Source organism: Electrona antarctica, assembly GCF_951216825.1.
Source record: "Electrona antarctica genome assembly, chromosome: 15".
Classification (NCBI taxonomy): domain Eukaryota; kingdom Metazoa; phylum Chordata; class Actinopteri; order Myctophiformes; family Myctophidae; genus Electrona; species Electrona antarctica.
Window position 1 is genome coordinate 15,926,311 of NC_136796.1, and position 17,123 is coordinate 15,943,433.

The 17,123-nt window shown below is 43.2% G+C and overlaps 1 protein-coding gene across 4 annotated transcripts in view; it reads left to right on the forward strand.

Moving 5' to 3' along the window:
- snx13 (sorting nexin 13) overlaps nt 1-15,824 on the forward strand; it is a 45,983-nt gene extending 30,159 nt beyond the window's left edge. Inside the window, exons 14-27 of one of the 4 annotated variants that reach the window (XM_079523183.1) lie at nt 710-814; nt 1,381-1,513; nt 2,029-2,066; nt 2,311-2,377; nt 5,375-5,553; nt 5,849-5,956; nt 6,239-6,349; nt 6,663-6,692; nt 8,361-8,522; nt 10,397-10,468; nt 10,604-10,749; nt 11,192-11,260; nt 11,356-11,468; nt 12,834-15,824. In XM_079523183.1, coding sequence (XP_079379309.1) covers nt 710-814; nt 1,381-1,513; nt 2,029-2,066; nt 2,311-2,377; nt 5,375-5,553; nt 5,849-5,956; nt 6,239-6,349; nt 6,663-6,692; nt 8,361-8,522; nt 10,397-10,468; nt 10,604-10,749; nt 11,192-11,260; nt 11,356-11,468; nt 12,834-13,069 — 1,569 coding nt within the window. In that variant the 3' untranslated portion in view covers nt 13,070-15,824. The remainder of the gene's footprint in view (nt 1-709; nt 815-1,380; nt 1,514-2,028; nt 2,067-2,310; nt 2,378-5,374; nt 5,554-5,848; nt 5,957-6,238; nt 6,350-6,662; nt 6,693-8,360; nt 8,523-10,396; nt 10,469-10,603; nt 10,750-11,191; nt 11,261-11,355; nt 11,469-12,833) is intronic. The other 3 variants (XM_079523185.1, XM_079523184.1, XM_079523186.1) reach the window with 3 other exon arrangements.
- Nucleotides 15,825-17,123: the final 1,299 nt, after the last annotated feature.

The following is a 17,123-nucleotide window of genomic DNA, read 5'->3' on the forward strand; positions in this document are numbered from 1 at the left end:
GACAAGGTAGTCTATAAGGGCCTACTGAAGGCTGCCGCACTGTCTGGGAGTCTATGAACAGTACCTCTCTGACAAGGTAGTCTATAAGGGCCTACTGAAGGCTGCTGCACTGTCTGGGAGTCTATGAACAGTACCTCTCTGACAAGGTAGTCTATAAGGGCCTACTGAAGGCTGCCGCACTGGGAGTCTATGAACAGTACCTCTCTGACAAGGTAGTCTATAAGGGCCTACTGAAGGCTGCAGCACTGTCTGGGAGTCTATGAACAGTACCTCTCTGACAAGGTAGTCTATAAGGGCCTACTGAAGGCTGCAGCACTGTCTGGGAGTCTATGAACAGTACCTCTCTGACAAGGTAGTCTATAAGGGCCTACTGAAGGCTGCAGCACTGTCTGGGAGTCTATGAACAGTACCTCTCTGACAAGGTAGTCTATAAGGGCCTACTGAAGGCTGCCGCACTGTCTGGGAGTCTATGAACAGTACAGTACCTCTCTGACAAGATAGTCTATTAACGTACACCGCTGACAAGGTACTCTTATCTATAGTACCTCTAGGACAAGATAGTCTATCAATAGTACATGTATGGCACCTAGCTTGTGAACTATACCTCTCTAACAAGGTCCATCAACATACCATAACGTCAAACCTTAGAAATAAAACTATAACGTGATTGAGATTCAAATTGGAACTCTAATCGCCTCCTCCTCCCCAGGCGTCTCCCAGGGTGCAGGTGGACGAAGCGTCAGTGGTCAAACTGGGAGAGAAGTTGCAGAAAGACGACCCTACGCCGGACATATTTGACGACATCCAGCGAAAGGTGGGCTGGCTTGTATGCATAGTGAAAGTCGTGTACTGTAAATCAGTATCAGTTCTTTTTACGCCCATAGGAACATTTATTTTTCTAATTTATTATACTAACATGTTTGAGATGCCTACTTCCCTGCTTTTTGTGAGATCCTGTCTTTCATAGGGCTGCACAAAATATATTATCATAAATAAATACTATTTAATCATATGTCATACAGTATTTATAATGGTAAATGGTGCATTTATTTAGCGTATATATCTCCAAAGCACTTTACAATGTGCATTTCATTAACCCATTCACACATACTGTACATTGACCTCCTGACGGTACTTGCAACACAACAACAACCTGCTCATCAGGAGCAGTTAAGTGCCATGCTCAGGGACACTTCAACACCAAGTCAGGTGGAGCCAGGGATTGAACTGTGAATCTTCAGAGACTTTCTGATTCCAAAATGGCCACTCTACCTCCTGAGCCAGTGCCACCCTGGCCTGCATGTGTTGTGACAAAGTATTTTTGCACATACATACACTGTTTGACATGATGCTGTGTGTGCACCGCACTCCCTCCTCCAGGTGTATGACATGATGCTTAGAGACGAGCGCTATTACCCGTCCTTCAAGCAGAGTCCTCTTTATGTCCGCATGCTAGCCGAGTTGGACATGCTGAAAGAGCCCAGCTACAGGGGATCAGATGACGGAGAAGGAGGTTTGTGTGTTGTGTGTTTGTGTGATCTTGACACCCTTTTATATTGGATTCTAATTTTTGGATTCTAATCAATACAAGCTTTATTTGTGGCCGATTCCGGTCGCGTCGCTGGTCGCTGTTAAGAAAGTCATGCCTCGGGCAGCCAGCGATCCCCCCGCGATTGGATTGCTTATCTGTGAGCCAATGTCTGGTTCACGCCCCGGGGCAAAATAAGTTATTAATACATGGCAGGCAATGTGTTTAATAGTCAAAAGGTCCTTAACACTAGTCATATTAGCCTGTGTGTGTGTGTGTGTGTGTGTGTGTGTGTGTGTGTGTGTGTGTGTGTGTGTGTGTGTGTGTGTGTGTGTGTGTGTGTGTGTGTGTGTGTGTGTGTGTGTGTGTGTGTGTGTGTGTGTGTGTGTGTGTGTGTGTGTGTGTGTGTGTGTGTGTGTGTTACTATTTTTGGCTCAACACTCCCTCGGTTTAACTTTTACTTTAACTTGCTAAAGCTGTTAATCTCTTTTACTCCACAGAATCTTTCAACGGCTCTCCAACAGGAAGTATAAGCCTTGTAAGTTAGATTCACCTCATGGTTTAGCTGGTAGAAAAACAAAACAAGGATGTACAGAGTAGACATAACATGTCTGGCAGTGAGATAATAAACTTGTGTTATACTTTTCCAAGCACAGTTTTTAGTTTTTTACACAAAGTACTATAAACACAAATTCACAGAACACCAAACTAATATCATAATCGGATATGAATGACTGTGTGAAACACTTATGGGTTTGTTTTGTTGCGTCTTGTGGTTTCAGTCTCTGGATGACCTCAACTCCTGCCATGATGAAACTATGCAGCTACACGCCTTCATCTCTGACACGGGTACTCACACACACAAAGCACAGACAAGACCGTTCAGCTCACACATATCATGATAACCACAGTGCTGTAAGCAGAGTGTCATTTACTCACTGATATTGAGCAAGAGGACTATCAAACCTCCATCATCTGTTTTAGATCTTAGGCTAAGGTTTAACCACTTGAACCCTAGCATCCCTAATCTGGCCATGTCTTAACCCATTCAGGCCTGACGTCGAAATTTTTAAAAAAAAGTTTTCTAAATCATGACAATTTTCGGAAAGATTTGAGGCACATTTTAACGATTTTTCAAAAATAGCAGACCTACAAGTTCATAGCGCGCCACTCGGTGGCGCGCTATGAGCTTGTAGATCTGCTATTTTTCAAAAGCTAAATTATAACAATGTTTAAAACACCAAAAGGGGTTGTTCTCTTTGTACAGGCCCTTGTTATAAGCTAGTGCTTTATTTTCTTTTTTACAGCCAATAGCAAACCTCAGATGGTATACTATCTGAGACCTTGGGCCTGTTTTTATAGACTTGGCTGTCATATTATTATTGTCCTTGTGTCAAAGTCAAAATAATAATAAGAGCGACTGGGATTTTTGTTAGGTGACATGACAGAGTGACGGGAATTGTTGTGAGTGGAGTGACAAAAACGCAAGGTTTCATAGTTATCTGCGACCTTCGGTCGCAATCAACATCATATTTTTGTTAGTTGGTGTCTTCATCAGGATGCCGTTTACTGGTACAGTATATTGAAAAGTGCCGACAGCACTTTCCTAAACAAACAAAGAGAGATGCAAGGTTTTTGACCTTTCTGTATGTGTGGATAGATGTCTGGGACTTAGAGCTTGAGAGTTGTAACAGCTTTTGTGGAAAAGTGTAGGACTGCACAATATTGCCAAAATGACGCAATATTGCAAGAATTTTGCAATTTATGAGAAGATGGAAATTCTGCATAGGACCAAAAAACTAATTTATGAAGCTGACTGAATCTCTTGATTTGGATAACATGAAAGTCAATCTTTGGATTTTGTTATATTTGTCATATAGCGTGCAACCGTTGTAGAGTCGAGCATATTAGGAATGAGTTGTCCCCTACTAGTCCCCCCTCCTCTTGTTTCATATTATGAATGAGTTGTCCCCTACTAGTCCCCCCTCCTCTTGTTTCATATTAGGAATGAGTTGTCCCCTAATAGTCCCCCCTCCTCTTGTTTCATATTAGGAATGAGTTGTCCCCTACTAGTCCCCCCTCCTCTTGTTTCATATTAGGAATGAGTTGTCCCCTACTAGTCCCCCCTCCTCTTGTTTCATATTAGGAATGAGTTGTCCCCTACTAGTCCCCCCTCCTCTTGTCCCCTACTAGTCCCCCCTCCTCTTGTTTTACATTAGGAATGAGTTGTCCCCTACTAGTCCCCCCTCCTCTTGTTTCAATGAGTTGTCCCCTACTAGTCCCCCCCTCCTCTTGTTTCAATGAGTTGTCCCCTACTAGTCCCCCCTCCTCTTGTTTCATATTAGGAATGAGTTGTCCCCTACTAGTCCCCCCTCCTCTTGTTTCATATTAGGAATGAGTTGTCCCCTACTAGTCCCCCCTCCTCTTGTTTCAAGAGTTGTCCCCTACTAGTCCCCCCTCCTCTTGTTTCAATGAGTTGTCCCCTACTAGTCCCCCCTCCTCTTGTTTCATATTAGGAATGAGTTGTCCCCTACTAGCCCCCCCTCCTCTTGTTTCATATTAGGAATGAGTTGTCCCCTACTAGTCCCCCCTCCTCTTGTTTCATATTAGGAATGAGTTGTCCCCTACTAATCCCCCCTCCTCTTGTTTAATGAGTTGTCCCCTACTAGTCCCCCCTCCTCTTGTTTAATGAGTTGTCCCCTACTAGTCCCCCCTCCTCTTGTTTAATGAGTTGTCCCCTACTAGTCCCCCCTCCTCTTGTTTCAATGAGTTGTCCCCTTCTAGTCCCCCCTCCTCTTGTTTCATATTAGGAATGAGTTGTCCCCTACTAGCCCCCCCTCCTCTTGTTTCATATTAGGAATGAGTTGTCCCCTACTAGTCCCCCCTCCTCTTGTTTCATATTAGGAATGAGTTGTCCCCTACTAGTCCCCCCTCCTCTTGTTTCATATTAGGAATGAGTTGTCCCCTACTAGTCCCCCCTCCTCTTGTTTCATATTAGGAATGAGTTGTCCCCTACTAGTCCCCCCTCCTCTAGTTGTCCCCTACTAGTCCCCCCTCCTCTTGTTTCATATTAGGAATGAGTTGTCCCCTACTAGTCCCCCCTCCTCTTGTTTCATATTAGGAATGAGTTGTCCCCTACTAGTCCCCCCTCCTCTAGTTGTCCCCTACTAGTCCCCCCTCCTCTTGTTTCATATTAGGAATGAGTTGTCCCCTACTAGTCCCCCCTCCTCTAGTTGTCCCCTACTAGTCCCCCCTCCTCTTGTTTCATATTAGGAATGAGTTGTCCCCTACTAGTCCCCCCTCCTCTTGTTTCATATTAGGAATGAGTTGTCCCCTACTAGTCCCCCCTCCTCTAGTTGTCCCCTACTAGTCCCCCCTCCTCTTGTTTAATGAGTTGTCCCCTACTAGTCCCCCCTCCTCTTGTTTCACGCTACTATGCTTATATCTGCACCTCCTTAACTCCATTCAGCTGCATGCATCTTTTCTGTTACTAATCAATTCCACTGTTCTAGTGCTCTTTAATTTTCCATTTCATTCCACTACCTTTACCATGTTTTTGTCTTCCTTTATTCCTTCCTTCCTTCCTTTTCTTTCCTTTTTCTCGCTTTCCCTGTTATCGCTGTTATCCTTTTGTCATCCACACCCTTTTGTTGTGTCCGTTGCTTCCCGCCCCTCTCATCTCCTCTCTGTGCCTATTATGTGTGTGTGCTCCTGTTGCCTTGCCTCTCGCTCTTCTCCTGCCCTACACATCCTCCTCGTTTACTGGTCCACCACCACCACCTCCTCCACCCACCTCATCCTGCTCTCTCCACCCTGGCCTGTGGTTGTATTGCTGGGGTGGGGTAGTTGACACTTATTTCCCCGGCTTTGGGGGTGCTACAGGGGTGTGCAACGACCATGGCAAGACGTATGCGCTGTATGCCATCACGGTGTTCCGACGCAACATGGACGGCAGCGAGGATTGCTGGAAGACCTACCGCCGCTACTCTGACTTTCATGACTTTCACATGAGAATCACGGAACAGGTAGTGGTACTGTATTTTCACACTGTGTGTTTTTGATTGCACCGTTTTGTTTTTATTTGTATGAACGAGTGTGAACTTAAGTAACCTTCATCAACTGAGGGGGACGGTATAAATAAATAATGATTATTTTAGTAATTGCTGAAACAATCATTGATTTAGCTATAACCACAGTTAGTATAAGACACTCATTCTGTCCTTCCCAATGGACAAATTAAACGTTCTACTATGTAACAAAGACCAGCTTCCACATGTGGGTGAATTTGTAATATAGCACATTGGCTGTATCATTTGTTAGTTTGAGAGCCTGACGACCATCTTGAAGCTGCCTGGGAAGAAGACCTTTAACAACATGGACAGAGACTTCCTGGAAAAGAGGAAAAAAGACCTCAATGCCTACCTACAGGTGTGTGTGTGTGTGTGTGTGTGTGTGTGTGTGTGTGTGTGTGTGTGTGTGTGTGTGTGTGTGTGTGTGTGTGTGTGTGTGTGTGTGTGTGTGTGTGTGTGTGTGTGTGTGTGTGTGTGTGTGTGTGTGTGTGTGTGTGTGTGTGTGTGTGTGTGTGTGTGTGTGTGTGTGTGTGTGTGTGTGTGTGTCATCTCTTGAGTCTTGACTGCCTTTTGCTGTTTTCCAGTCCCTTGTTTAACTTTTTAACAAATGTGTTTCTATGTGTTGCATGATGTGATGTAGTTGCTGCTAAACCCAGAGATGGTGAAGGCGTGTCCTACCATCATCCCCCACGTCTATGACTTTCTGGAGAACAAGGCCTACAGCAAGGGCAAGGGAGACTTTGCACGCAAGGTTAGACCTTAACAAAGTTACAAGAGTCATTAATAAACCATTTTAAATACTTGCATAGTTAAAATAACATAAAAACCCCTGCAGTACAACACACACACACACACACACACACACACACAGACACAGTATATATGTAACCTTGTGATCACTTTTGATCTATTTGCATCTTTCTACCAACTGTAGATGATGACAATAAGATGAACTAAACTAATTATCTATTTAACTAGACAATATAACGTAGTATAGGCCTAATATTAGCATGGTAAAAATGATTGTTTAACAATATATACCTTTTTTTATTTCCTTTTTAAAGAATTCTTTCAGCAGAAATCAATACTACATGGTAAGGCACCAGTACATCTGCTAGAATGTAGTTTTTCAAAACCAGAATGAATCATTTGTATGTGGTCTGATGGACTTGGACCACATAATGTACATTCAGAGCAGAACTACTCAACAAAATTCATGATTAGATGACTAAAGACTTTCAAGAGAGGACTAAAGTCTTTTGTTTTTAATTAACCCATTTTGGGCGGGAACCCCTTTTGGTGTTATGTTATAATTTAGCTATTGAAAAATAGCAGATCTACAAGCTCATAGCGCGCCACCGAGTGGCGCGCTACGAGCTTGTAGGTCTGCTATTTTTGAAAAATCGTGAAAATATTTATTTCGGAAAACTGGAGGATTTAGAAGATTTGTTTTAAATTTCGAGGTCAGGCCTAAATGGGTTAAGCTATTCTATTTTTTACCCCATATGATTTCTTCTCCCCTCCCCCTTAATTTTGTTTTTATTATAAATAAATACAATATTTATTTCTAGGCTTTTATATCTTTATTGATAGGACAGTAGCCTGACAGGAAATGTGGAGTGACACGCAGCAAAGGCCGCAGGATCGGAATTCAAACCCGCGACACGCTGCCATCTGGCATTGCAGCCTAGGGTGCCCGGTTCACCACACCGGCGGCCCGGGCAGCCCCTTTGCTTTTTTTTAATTGCTTTTTAAACCCTGCTTTTTTATATTGGTTTTATCCAAATGCTTTTATGCTGTATTGTAGCAATAATAATAATAATAAAGTAAAATCAATGGCAAAGTGAGTCACTCAGTAGGTGTTCCTGCATAACTTCCGGTTATGATTATGTCACGTGCATACCCTCTATTGCAGGGGTTCTCAACGTTTTTGGCCGGGGACCCCCGGAAATGCTTTGGCAACGTCTCGGGACCCCCGCCCCGCCCCCTCCCGACCCCCAATATAAATTGACTGCTACAATAACCTTAAACCATTTTGGGCGGGAACCCCTTTTGGTGTTTTAAGCATTGTTATAATTTAGCTATTGAAAAATAGCAGATCTACAAGCTCATAGCGCGCCACCGAGTGGCGCGCTACGAGCTTGTAGGTCTGCTATTTTTGAAAAATCGTGAAAATAAAATTTTTAAAAAAAAACGTTTTTCTTTTTTTTTTTCTTTTTGAAAATAATTTGGGGACCCCCTAAAATAATTTGGCGACCCCCCGAGGGGTCGCGACCCACGGGTTGAGAACCCCTGCTCTATTGCACTATTATTATTATTATTATTTATTATTGCAATCAGAACTGCAGACCGTAGTGTGAAAACCCACCTCTTCAGACCCTATCTTAGCCCATAGCACTTGCCGTAGCACTTGCACTAGCCTCGACGACTGTACAGGCGTATGCAAAGGCTCAACTTAGATAGCATTTTATGTAGACATAGCGCACTATACTGTATACTCATAGTTTCATGGTACAGATATGCTACTGTTAGACAGATGTTAGGTTCTTACTGTACCTTGCTTATGATCCTTGATCACTATTTCTATGTATTTAATGTACATACATACATAGGTGTTTTACCATGTGCTGCTCTTGCTTACTGTAAGTCGCTCTGGGTTAAGAGCGTCTGCTAAATGCCTAAATTGTACGTTGTAAATTAAACACTGATATTTAGGCTGGAGCCTCGTATGAGACAGAATTTGTCGAACATGTCTCCCTCAGATGGACACCTTTGTGAACCCTCTGCGGAGCTCCATGCGGAACGTGTCCAACGCGGTGAAGTCCTTTCCGGACAGCCTGGCGGAGGGCATGACCAAAGCCGCTGACAACATGGGCCGCATGTCAGAGAGGCTGGGCCAGGATATCAAACAGTCCATCTTCAAGGTACCCCCATCACAACAGTTACTCTCAACCTTTTTGTATTTCAAGGACCAACTGTTTGATAAGAATGAGAGAGAGAGAGAGAGAGAGAGAGAGAGAGAGAGAATCAATAAAAGACTGCAGCAAACGGGAGGTCTTTACCTTGGATTTTAAAGAACTGAGAATTGTAAAACTAATTATGTTTGTTTGGTTTGGTTCTAATTCTGGGTACAGAAAGAGGTCTTCATGATGTAGAACTAGGGCGGTCCCAGGATCCCATGTTGAGAACCATGGTCGGGTATACAATAAAGTTCAGCATTTGCAAAAAGTCAATCCATTGCTAAACCCATTCAGGACGGGAACCCCTTTTGGTGTTTTACCCTTTCAGGACGGGAACTCCCTTTGGGGTTCTTGTTGCTATGTACAGTATATTAGCAGACATAACATTTTTGTATTTTTTAATTTTAATTAATATTAGAAGGCTTTATTTTTTGATTCAGACTAGTCCTAAATGGGTTAACTCTACTTTAACATATAGATATAAACGATATTGCCATACTTCTGTGTTCACAGTAAATTTATTTTCTGGGGGTCATTCTGTGCTTTCAGTAGCATGCTTCCTTTTTTATTTTACAGTCAGCAAGTTGCGCTTTTGTAGACTACAGCACATCCGTCCGTTGGACTCCTGCAGTCTGAATCAAGTCATTTATGTGACTTACTTTAAGAGTCTTCCGTGTTACTGACTTACTAGGTTTGATTGCATCCACCAGAGAGTAGTTTTATCAGTGACACAGGCTATGGGCAAGATGTGCTGAGTTACGTGACCTGTGTTGAGTTCAGACTTCAAAGTATATAGTGTGGACAAGTGCCAGAGACTCCAGTTAAAGTGGATACTAGCACCACATCTGACTCACGTGTCTGGCAACCGACAGGAAAGATTTTGATTTCAGTTGCTCAACTTCACATCCTGAGTATCACTCCATCTCCAGAAACCAACATCCTTCCAACATGAACACACTTGTCATGTTCGTCTCTGGCCGCCAACTTGATAGCTGGTTTCAAGTGAGGAATGACTGTCTGTAGTTCATAATCCAGCCAATAAGATAGTGAAGGTCTACTTGTGACATTTTGCTCCCCATTTTTTTTGTATGGGGATCTTTCTTGTTTATTTGTTCTGGCCATTTTGTTCATTAATTCGTCTTTGTGGTGGACCATGGGCAGTTGTACAACAAGGTTCACTGGTATGCTCACAGGATTTATTTCTGCACAGGATTTATTTCTGCAGCACTGAAACTGAAGTGTTACTGTTATTTCATGTGAAGGTAGCACAACTTTGGTTTCAGCTTAGGAATGTGAAGTAAATCGATTTTCGAAAAAATAGAATTGAAAACTCGCCTCCTACAGACACGAGCCATGCCAGAGAGACATAGGCTACTGCAGAAAATATGGCCAACACTGCAGGCTGCAGACAGTTGAGAGTTGGGGCATAGCCGATAGCATTGACGAAAGAGCTCTCCTCTTGAGTCTCAACTGCTCAAAATACTACATACTCCTACCATAACCTGGCTGTTAATGCAATTGATAACAGTACAAAACATGGTGTGTTTGCTGACCTAGTTGAATACTAGGTAGCGTAGAGAGAGAACTCTATGGAGAACCGGCCTCTTTTACTCCTCCAGTGTTAGCCTGGAATCAGTCAGCTCCTGGACACCACTTAGCCTCTCAATCACTCGCTCAATCAATCGGCTCACAGACCTGTAACACATCACACTCAACGGGGGAGGGTTAAGTGGTTATGGGCAAATAGAATAAACACAAGCGTGCAAGTCTGTCTGCTCCCTTATCAGCTCCAGCTAAACCTTGTCTCACCATCCACTGTATTTCCTCTCTTTTTTCAGCCGCCTCCACTCCTTACCAAGTCAGACATTGACCCAGAACACTGTCGAGTCTCTGCTCACCTCGATGACATGGTGAGTCTCTGCAATGTCTCTATATATTATTATATATACACAACATATACAATATACACAAGAATAATGCCCTTTTGTTAATTCCTACAAAACCTCTGCCATCATTGTTTATTTCCTCATCTCACTCTTTTCCAGGTGGATGATAACATCCCTCTTCGGGTGATGTTGCTGCTGATGGACGAGGTGTTTGACCTCAAGGAGAAGAACCAATGGCTGCGGAGAAACATCAAGAATTTGCTGCAGCAGCTCATCAGGGCCACCTATGGGGACACCATCAACAGGTCAGAGACAGCACCGTGGTAAAACAGTGAAGCTGCCGTCGCCTGGTGGTCAGAACCTGGGATTGCAACAGTATTTAAAACTCATTTAAAACACTACTGGGCTACAGGTCTTCTGCATTTGAGCGCCAAATGTTTGTGCTCAAACCAAGGAAAATGCGGAGTGTTCTTTCGGGTGCTTCATTCGCTCTATCGACACACAGACAGAGAACACTAGAGTTGCAGCCCTGTGTATGTTTGTAACTTGTGTAACTTAATCAAGGAGCAAGGAGCACTGATGCTGTTTTACTTCAAAATCTTGTTTCACCATCACACGCATGTGCAGACCAAGTTCAAGGGCAGCTCAGTGGCAGTTCATTTTGCGCACACAACACAATTAGCTACAGCGAACTAGCCTCCACCTAAATGCAACCCCACTCAGACTTTTTTTCCCCTCTGCCTGCAGAAAGATTGTGGACCACGTAGACTATATGACCTCACCAGAGCAGGTGGCAGACTACGTCAAGAAGTTCAGGTAACTCCTCTCCTGTGTTTTTAACTAACTGTGTGACTGTTCTAAGGTGCTTTGTCCACGAACTATAATTGTATGGTCCCCAACCTTTTGTTCAGGGATTCATACTGGCCCAATGGGATACTGGCCGAGACTCCACCTCGTCGAGACAAGAGCATCCGCATGAGGTCACGAGTGGCCGCCAAGACCAACCTGCTAGGGATCATGCCAGGTGACTGAAAATACACACACCCCAGGTTAAATTGGTCCAGAACAGCATTCCAGCACCCTCGGCTGGAGGAGAAATAGAGCACGATGCCACCTAATATATCCTTGAATTTAGCTACATCCCTTGCAAGGTTTTACTTGCAGCATCAGCATGAACCATTGTATCAGTCCCTCCCTGCCTCACAGAAAGATTATTATTATTATTATTATGTATTATTATTTTTGCTGGAGAATGCTCAGAAAAGAGCTGTTGTTGTGATTTAATATTGTTAATCTAAAACATGCATTGTGTGCGCTCCTATCTTTGTGTCATGCGTCGCATTAGTTCTACATTAAAATGTTCATGGCCCCTATTTGCAAAGACATTTCTGAAGCATCTGTGACCTGTAGAAACTGTCTTGGTGTGATCACACCTAAGACAGCTAACGTACTAGTATATGACATGAATGTCAGGTAATTGGTGTCAACACTGCTCTAGAGTCAAGAGCAGTGGTTTTCAACCTTTTTCATGTCAAGGTCCGTTATTTATTCAGTATTTGATCCACGGACCACCATTTGGAGAGATTTAGCCTCTCGGACCCAAAAAAACAGCATATTTTGTCTTATTACTTATTACATGGTTTGGTTGAATGCTTGATTCTGATTGGTCAATCGCTCTATAACAGACCGAGGCCTAATCAAACCCTCGGAGTTGCGCCTGCTGATTTACTGCTGTTTCCAGCCATGTAAACGCAATGTCATTTGCAGCTAAACATTGCTCTCAAAAATGTTTTTGAAAACATTTGAGCGAGAAATAGACGAAGCAGTACCCAAAAATGGATTCTATTTGATCAACTCACTTCCTTGTTTTCCGACAGTGCTCCAGCCCTGCAGCTGGGCAGATGCAGCCAGCGCGACACTTTAAGGAATACTTTTTTTGTTGTGTTTTGGGTCAATTTATTAATTTATGTTAGGTAGCCATGTAATAATAATATCTGGCTAGGTGGTCATTGTCATTGGTGGTCATTGTCCGGATATAATTCACCTTCAGGGTGATTAACCACTCCCTGTCTGTGACAATGACAGACAGGGAGTGATGACCACCTAGCCAGATATTATCCCTTACTTTGACTCTTGAGAGCGTGAAAATGAAAACCAAGAGTTAAAGAGTATAGACTAGAGTTGAGTTGTGCTTGAAATGTACTGTAATTCTGCACTGTTAATAAATACTTCAATCAATTAAACAGTATGAGGGTCCATTTGGTTACCAACTCTCCCATCATTAAGGTGGGGACCACCTGGAACCCCCTCAAGGACCACTGGTTGAAAACCACTGGTCTAGACTCTAGTCTAGAGCATGGAATCACTCCCTACCTCCCTCCCTCCCCAGATGAGCTGAAGCACATCATTGGTGCGGACACGACGAGGAAGGGCATCCTGCGAGTGTTTGACATGTTCCAGCACCAGCCCATGAACCGACGGCTGGTCTACGTGTTCCTCGAGGGCTTCCTGGAGACCATGTTCCCGCAGTACAAGTTCCCGGAGCTCTTCGTCAAGCTGCACTCCCGGTCGCCGCGCATGCACAGATACAGCCAGAAACTCAAATCGTCCTCCCTCAAGAGGTGACAGGAGAGGTGGGGGCGGTGGTGGCAGGAGTAGCAGTGCGGTGCGAGGAGACCGGCGGCAAGAGCGCGGAGAGTGTATGGGATGTGCACGCATGGCATGCACACACAGACACAGTTGAGTGAAGATTCAGAGTTGAGGTGTGTGTGCGTGCGTGTGTGTGCGCACACGTGACTTCTGCTCCTCCACTTCTCTTTTCCAGCATCCCACTCCAAACTTTCCAATGTTTTCTTTCCGATGTGAAGAAAATTGAGTGGGGGGGGGGGGGGGGAGCAGGTCGACTCTAGACCCCACTTCCCTTCTGTATTTCACTGTCAGAAACACAACGTGCACACGCTGTTCGTGGAATTTGCACCACAGACTGAAATGTTGCAGTCTTTTTGTTTTAGTCAATGTATTATCTTTTTCTTGTTGTTTCTTTCCAGTTTTTTGGAATTTTAGTCTGCATTTAGCTTTAGCTGGGCCAGATAATGCTGCTTTCCCCTGGTCTAGCAAGCACACCAGATACTGTATTGTTTTTAACCTGCAGGAGTCACTAGGGGAGACCTACACCTTGCCTTACCCTCCAGTTTCTGAATAATATAGGCTGACTTAACAAAGTCTATCGTCCCAATCAACTGACTGTTTAGTCATAATTGATTTCTCCCTCACAGTATACTCTCTGTAATAATTCGTCTAAACTTGTATGCTAAGTCATTTTAACCAAGTATGTCAGTAGCACTACATCAGAAAGTCCCATGTTTTAAAATGTGGCCTATTAGAATCAATATAGGTCTGTAGGTTTCTTGTCAGAATCCCCCCCCAGCTACGACTCGAGGACTTTTTTTTTAATGAAATCATGCCACTGTTGTAACTCCTGCCAACCAAAGCTCCTGCTCTTCCGTACGTGTACCTATGTGATGTGAAGATACTGACAATATTACTGTATATCGTGCACCATGTGAACAAAGGAAACCAGAATGCCGGTGTGAGCTAGTAAACCAGCCTTAATACTACCCATACAGACCAAGAGAGTCACGCTAGTGGTAGCTTTCCTTTCACACTCGACTGAACATTACAAAGATAGAGATATGGAGCTGTATCCCCAGTTCATCACTTTTATTCAGTCTTTAATTTTGTGCAATATTTTCTTTCCCCAGTGCATGTGTTTCAATAACTGTATACTGAAAAAGTAAACCATACTGTTTTGAGAAATGAAATTATAGAAGAAATATAAAATACTTCTCCCCAGAAATGTCTTTTTATCCCAACAACATACATTCCGTTGTTGTAAAAGTACTTTATTTTACAGACTTGTTTTATAAGTCTGAGTTATTATTATTTTCCCCCCTCAACTCACTCCTTGTGATTCTGTGGTTTGTGGCGCGGCTGTTCTAAGTCATAGCCTGATGACTTGTTGGTTAACCTCGGAACACAAGACTCCAGCATATCGCGGCGATCCACTAGAGGGGTTTATGCATACGAGCCTGTTCTGTTGACTGTGAACAGAACTCTTATGAACAAATATCAGGAGGAATAGCCCCCTCCCCTCCTGTTCGTTGGAATCAAAGGAGAGCCGTGTGCTGTGACCCAAGAGTCACTGCTGAAGAGCACTTAATACCGTAGCGACTGTGGGAGGCGCACTCCCATTGGCAGAACAGAGTCCCATTCTGCTGCAGTCATTGGATGGAACTCACATCGCCTGCCATGATTTGCTTGCATTGAGCAGCCCTGGTGGACTCTGATTGGCCGAGTGTGAGGACTTGGACTGGAACGAACCTCACTTTACTGTTAAAGGGAGGTGAATTCACCTTTTTTAAAGGGTACATTGTGTGATTTTAGACGTATAATTTTGTTTCTTGCATACCTGTGCTACTTTGACCAGCAGAGAATATTATCACGTCGGCTGGAATGGTAAGCTGATCGTGTTAAGTGTCTTGCCGTCAACAAGCATTCCAAAGAGGGTAACTCAAAAAGATTATATATATATATATACAAAATGTGTGTGTGTGTGTGTGTGTAGGGCGGCTCTACAGGGGGTTAGGAGTAAATGGAAAAGTTACAAAGTACATAGAATAATTGATTTCACATACTAAAGAAATAACAGGACTATTTTTCTCTGCTTCAGCAGCACAATCTGCTGTGAATTGAAAGCATACTGTAATGTACGTGTCATGGGGAATCAGGTCAGATTGTAAACACATTGAGTCCAAATGAGAGTCCACACAGTGGAAATGGTGTCGTGCTGCTTTCCTAGCTGTGGTGGTAAAGAGTGGTTGGTTACCAAGCTGCTTTACAGAATGGTGGTGTGTGTTCTTTCCAAATAACCAGTTTGGAATGCGTTTAGAAGCAAGACACTGGTAATGCTAGCATCCTGTTCCAGCCGACAAGGGAGCCAATATTCTCTGCAGGTACATGCACTACAGGTATGTAAGAGACTGTATATGTAGGTCTAAAATTCCCTAACTTACCCTTAGTATCCAATCACCTCTTCTCACAGGAAGGCTTCTGTTTTGTTTTTTTATTTCTAGTATATGAATCTATGATAATGAAATTTGTGCATATCTGTGTACAGTATGTGTCAATAGTGTGCCTAAATGTACTGTCGACTCTATTTTCATATTTTTCTTTATCTAAAAAAAAATCAATCAGAATGTCATGGTCATTTTACGCGACTGAAAAGGATTTTAGGGTGTTTTTTGCATCATGCTTATCAAACTTCCTTTGGAACAGCTCAGATCAGTATAACACTAATAAAACAGTAACTGAGACTAACTGATCCACAGTGTATGCGTTATCCTCATTGTGTTTGCACAATTTCACCTTTGTCTTAACATCTATGCAAGCTGTTTAAGATCAACTAGACCTGTATTCATCCCGGTGACAACAGTAAGAGGGACAAACACAGGTGAGTGTCAAGAATCGGTAAAAGGGAAATTTGATGTTGGTGATTTTGAAAATTCTTTCCCACCAATTAAAATAATAAATGCCACCTATTTCTAATAGTGTTGGTCAGTGACTTAATCAGGTTCAGCTGCAAAAGAAAGGGGATAGGTATAAAATACAAATCACACTTTCTGAATTCCAGGACTTGGGCAGGCTACTAATAGAATTCATTTTACAATAAATTAATTCATCTGAGCATCAGTAATTTAGAGATAATAGCTCAAGTCCCTAAAATTACGTATTTTCTTTCAATTACACACCCCATGAAGCCTTAAGACTAAAGAGTAGATGTGTTCTGGTGAATTTGTGAAGTTTGACGCTTTTATTGGAAAATGATTGGTGGTACATTTTTTTACATTTCATCCAAAATTGATTTGGGGAGTTTGATACCAAATCAAGGAGTCCTCAAGAAGATGTAGTTGAAATCAAGGAAACTCCTGCAGAGGCCTAGCCCCTCTCGGGACCCCCTCGGTTGAGCTCTTTTCATCGTTCACCTGTAGGGTCCCTTAGCATTTCTTCCACTCTCTATGGTCATGCTCCGTTCAGGCCGATCTCCGCTTAAGTGGTGGTGAGATATGTCAAAGATGCATAAAACTGCTATAGGAGACAACGGAAACATGGAAGAATTTTCACTTTTTTGTCCAGTTTTGGCTGCTCTGAAATTCTCTCTTACTTCCTTATTGACTTCCCATTGTACCGCCTCCCGCACCGACACTGGATAGCTGCGCGTCCCTACTTTCCTGCCTCTGATCTGCTCTGTCGCAGCTAGCCAGTTTCGGTGCGGGAGGCGGTACAATGGGAAGTCAATAAGGAAGTCAAGGAAGAAAGAGAGAATTTCAGAGCAGCCAAAACTGAAAAAAGATAAAAAATACTTAACGACATCTGCGCCAAATAAATTCTTCCACGTTTCTGTTGTCTCCTATAGCAGTTTTATGCAGTGGCGTTACCAGGAATTACATTTTGGGCAGGCAAGATGTGTTAATTGTCGTGCACAATCAGTAGCACTAAAGGTTTTCAAAGAGATATACCTGCCAGACAGTAGGATACAAAGGCTGAAAGGCATGCATTTGCATTCGAATGGGTGATTGAGGGTCGCACACTACCGCAACGGCCAGTCCGCTGTCCACTAATA